Source organism: Piliocolobus tephrosceles, unplaced genomic scaffold, assembly GCF_002776525.5.
Source record: "Piliocolobus tephrosceles isolate RC106 unplaced genomic scaffold, ASM277652v3 unscaffolded_38373, whole genome shotgun sequence".
Taxonomy (NCBI): domain Eukaryota; kingdom Metazoa; phylum Chordata; class Mammalia; order Primates; family Cercopithecidae; genus Piliocolobus; species Piliocolobus tephrosceles.
In genome coordinates, this window is record NW_022322502.1 from 1 (window position 1) to 4,239 (window position 4,239).

The window sequence follows — 4,239 nt, forward strand, 5'->3', positions numbered from 1 at the left end:
CAACCGCTGGAGGACTGGTGAAAAGAAGAAAGAGGAAAGGATAAAGATAATGTGCTGCCCCAAATTCATTCTTCCTGTAAAGCAGCCAGGAAAGGGCTGCATGAGATGAGGTGATCGATAGCATCCCTTCCTTTTTTTTTCCTTTGAGACGGAGTTTCAACTCTTGTTGCCCAGGCTGGAGTGCAATGGCCTGATCTCTGCTCAAGCAACCTCCGCCTCCCGGGTTCACACAATTCTCCTGCCTCAGTCTACCGAGTAGCTGGGATTACAGGCATGCACCACCATTCCCGGCTAATTTTGTATTTTTAGTAGAGAGATGGGGTTTCGCCATGTTGTTCAGGCAAGTCTTGAATTCCTGACCTCAGGTGACCCGCCTTGGCCTCTTAAAGTGCTGGATTACAGGCATGACCCATCACGCCCGGCCTGATAGCATCCATTCCTAAACCTGCCTTTTCACCTCATTCTTTAGGGGTTGAAAATTTTCCTCAGGAGTAATCAGAACCCTCCTCACTTGGATTCTGAGGGGCAGGGAAAGAGTATAACAGAAAATAGGTCCAGTACCCTCATCCCTCAAACAAACCACAACCATATAATTCACATTATATTCACATGAAGGTGTGAAGGATACTCACTCTGCTTAGCATTCTCCTCTTCTTTTCTGTTAATGAGCAAAAATCTGGGACTTTCAGGGCAAAATGGCAGGGTTGCACTTTGTAGGATAGCAGGAAGGATGGTGAAGCCCAATAGCAATGGCCAGAGCTCTTCAGACCCAAGGATGAATTCCAGACCAAAGATCTAGAAACCACACAAAGATGATGCTATAAACCCCATACCTCATAGGCCACAAGTTCATTAAAAAACAAAAAGTTCTGAAAATTATACATTCTTTTACCATGGGGAAAAAAAAAACAAATTGTGTTTCTTTTCCTTTCTCTACTCAGCCTGCTTCTTGAGTTATAGTAACAATATCTAAAACTTCCACATATAATTGAACATGTGCCAGATATCCTTCAGTGCTTTATCTACGTTAACTTTTTTAATGATCCATGAAACTAACACTCATCAGGTATGAGAAGTTCTAGAGTACCTGGGCCACCAGAATTCCAATCACGATGCCCAGCTGGTTGAGAGTGCCAAAGGCACCCCGCAGGGCAGTAGGCGAGATCTCTCCAATGTACATGGGCACAAACCCTGTGCAGAGTCCGCAGAAGAGGCCAATAACCAAGCGGCCCAGGATCAGCATTTCAACTGACTTCGCTACTTTACACAGTCCCATAAGGCAGCCACCAGTGACAGCCAACAGGTTGACAATCAGCATTGAATTACGCCTGTAAGGTTAATCAAAGACAAAATGGAATCAGCAAAGTGAGAGGCTCCTAACCTCTCTTCTGTCATTATTATTCTGCTCTTCTCCAGGCTCCTATTGTCTCCTTTTTTTGATCCAACTTTTCTTTTTCACTTTCTACTATCAGAACATTTCTAGTTGGGAACCAGGCATGACGGTGCCTGCCTATAGTCCCCGGCACTCAAGGAGCTGAGGTGGGAGGTTGAGGCTGTAGTGAGCTATGATTGAGCCATTACACTCCAGCCTGGGTGACAGAGCAAGACCCTCTTTCTTGGGGGGTAAAAAAAAAAAAAAAAAAGGAACAGAATCAAGTAAAATAGGTTGCCTTATCCATTTTTAAATGTGAATTCCAATTGCATTTCTAGAAAATCCAATTAGCATTCTTTTTTTTTTTTTGAGACGGAGCGTTGGTCTGTCACCCAGGCTGGAGTGCAGTGGCGGGATCTCAGCTCACTGCAACCTCCGCCTCCTGGGCTCAAGAGATTCTCCTGCCTCAGCCTCCCCAGCAGCTGGGATTACAGGCGCACGCCACCACGCCCGGTTAATTTCTTGTATTTTTAGTAGAGACAGGGGTTTCACTGTGTTAGCCAGGATGGTCTTGACCTCCTGACCTTATGATCTGCCCATCTCAGCCTCCCAAAGTGCTGGGATTACAGGGGTGAGCCACTGTGCTGGCTTTTTTTTTTTTTTTTTTTTTGAGATGGAGTTTCGCTCTTTCACCCAGGCTGATGTGAAGTGGCCAGATCTCAGCTTACTGCAACCTCTGCACCACCCCCGAGGTTCAAGCGATTTTTCTGCCTCAGCCTCTGGAGTAGCTGACGTGATAAGTGCCTGTCACTATGCCTGGCTAGTTTTTGTATTTTTAGTAGAGACGGGGTTTCGCCACGTTAGCCAGGCTGGTCTCGAACTCCTGACCTCAGCTGATCCACTTGCCTCGGCTTCCCAAAGTGCCAAGACTAGAGGCATGAGCCACTGCACCCGGCCTAATTGCCTAAATGACTAATGAAGGAACTAACAGTCTCTATCTCTCAGGACCATGTAAGCTACGGGATCTACCCACTGCATCCTGGCCCCATTTCAGTCTTCGTTTATTAAATACAGTTCTGCTATCTCTAACCCCCGAGTAGGGCAAGAAAGAACACTTTTAACTCTGAACCCAACATATAACTTCTTGGTAACTAACCCCTAAGGGATAATACAGGAAGTCTATCACTATGGGTGAAAGAGTGGGAGGAAGAACAGCACCGCCCAGGGTTCAGGAACTAACAGTTCCTTCATTAGTCATAACTGAAAATATATTCTACCTTCTAAAACATATTGTTAAGCTCCTATAGAATAAGAAGACTCTTTTTACCGTTATCCACATTTGCCATAGACTAAGAATTACGAAAATAATTCCTACCGGCCGGGTGCGGTGGCTCAAGCCTGTAATCCCAGCACTTTGGGAGGCCGAGACGGGCGGATCACGAGGTCAGGAGATCGAGACCATCCTGGCTAACAGGGTGAAACCCCGTCTCTACTAAAAAATACAAAAAACTAGCCGGGCGAGGTGGTAGGCGCCTATAGTCCCAGCTACTTCGGAGGCTGAGGCTGAGAATGGCGTAAACCCGGGAGGCGGAGCTTGCAGTGAGCTGAGATCGGGCCGCTGCACTCCAGCCCAGGCGACAGAGCGAGACTCCGTCTCAAATAATAATAATAATAATTCCTACCTATCCTGTGTAAAATAATAAAAACATTTATATGAAACCCCAATTTTTTAAATAAAAGTAAACAACTTCAGACCTTGTAAATTATGTTTCTGGAAACCCCATAGTTGAGCTTACTAGGGAATAATTCTGAACTAGCCCTAGCTGGACTGCAAAGGCCAATCACTCACACAGTTCATGTCTTGCGCAGCTGGGCGGGAGCTATGGAGGGTAGTAGAGCTCCACGCAAGGGCAGTCATATTCTGGGCCAGCTGGACTAGGTTTCCCTTGATTAGAAGTCAAGGTGTTCTGGCCGGGCGCGGTGGCTCAAGCCTGTAATCCCAGCACTTTGGGAGGCCGAGACGGGTGGATCACGAGGTCAGGAGATCGAGACCATCCTGGTCTACAAGGTGAAACCCCGTCTCTACTAAAAATACAAAAAACTAGCCGGGCGGATGGCGGGCACCTGTAGTCCCAGCTACTCGGGAGGCTGAGGCAGGAGAATGGCGTGAACCCTGGAGGCGGAGCTTGTAGTGAGCAGATATCGCGCCACTGCACTCCAGCCTGGGCGACAGAGCGAGACTCCGTCTCAAAAAAAAAAAAAAAGAAGTCAAGGTGTTCTTATTCAAAGGCATCATCATCTCCCTGCCCTAACTCTCCACACTTGTCCTCAGTGCAGCTGTAGAGCCCACTTCCTTGCCCAGTTTCTAGTCAATACCTGCCAAAGCGGTTGACAAAGAGTCCGACGGAAAAGGAGCCGATCATACCCCCGACGGAGAATATGGCCACAGACAAGGACCAGAGAGACGTGAGCAGCACCTCAGAGGGAGGGATATTTGCCTTCTCCGTCAAACTTTTATTGATAAATTCCTTTATGATCTGCAAAATAAAAGCGTTGGTGGTAGAACAGACTGTTACAGTTGGATGAGAAAAAAAGACAAATATTAAGGATCATGTCCTTCCTAGAGAATCAAGGGAATAAATAGACGGAAATGGAAGAGGCAGATAACATATTGGAATTAATGTTCACTCTCCCTGGAATAGTACTTTTTAAATTTGTCCTGAAAATCCCAGTAGGTGGCAGCACCGATGTTCAGTCTACCCCAGCCCTATTGCTAAGGGAACCCGCCTTCTTCGTAACTAACCCCTACGGGATAATACAGGAAGTCTATCACCATGGGTGAAAGAGTGGGAGGAAGAACAGCGCCG

General features: G+C 46.8%; 1 protein-coding gene across 1 annotated transcript; it reads right to left on the minus strand.

Moving 5' to 3' along the window:
- Nucleotides 1–3: 3 nt before the first annotated feature.
- Nucleotides 4–4,233, minus strand: LOC113223066 (solute carrier family 2, facilitated glucose transporter member 3; the record flags this gene model as incomplete). The annotated part of the gene is made up of 4 exons (XM_026452653.1): nucleotides 3,749–4,233; nucleotides 1,088–1,328; nucleotides 633–795; nucleotides 4–14 (listed from the first exon to the last, which is right to left on the minus strand). Coding segments are annotated over exons 1-4 (462 nt in total), but the record flags the coding sequence as incomplete, so codon positions are not given.
- Between the last annotated feature and the right edge of the window lie 6 nt (nucleotides 4,234–4,239).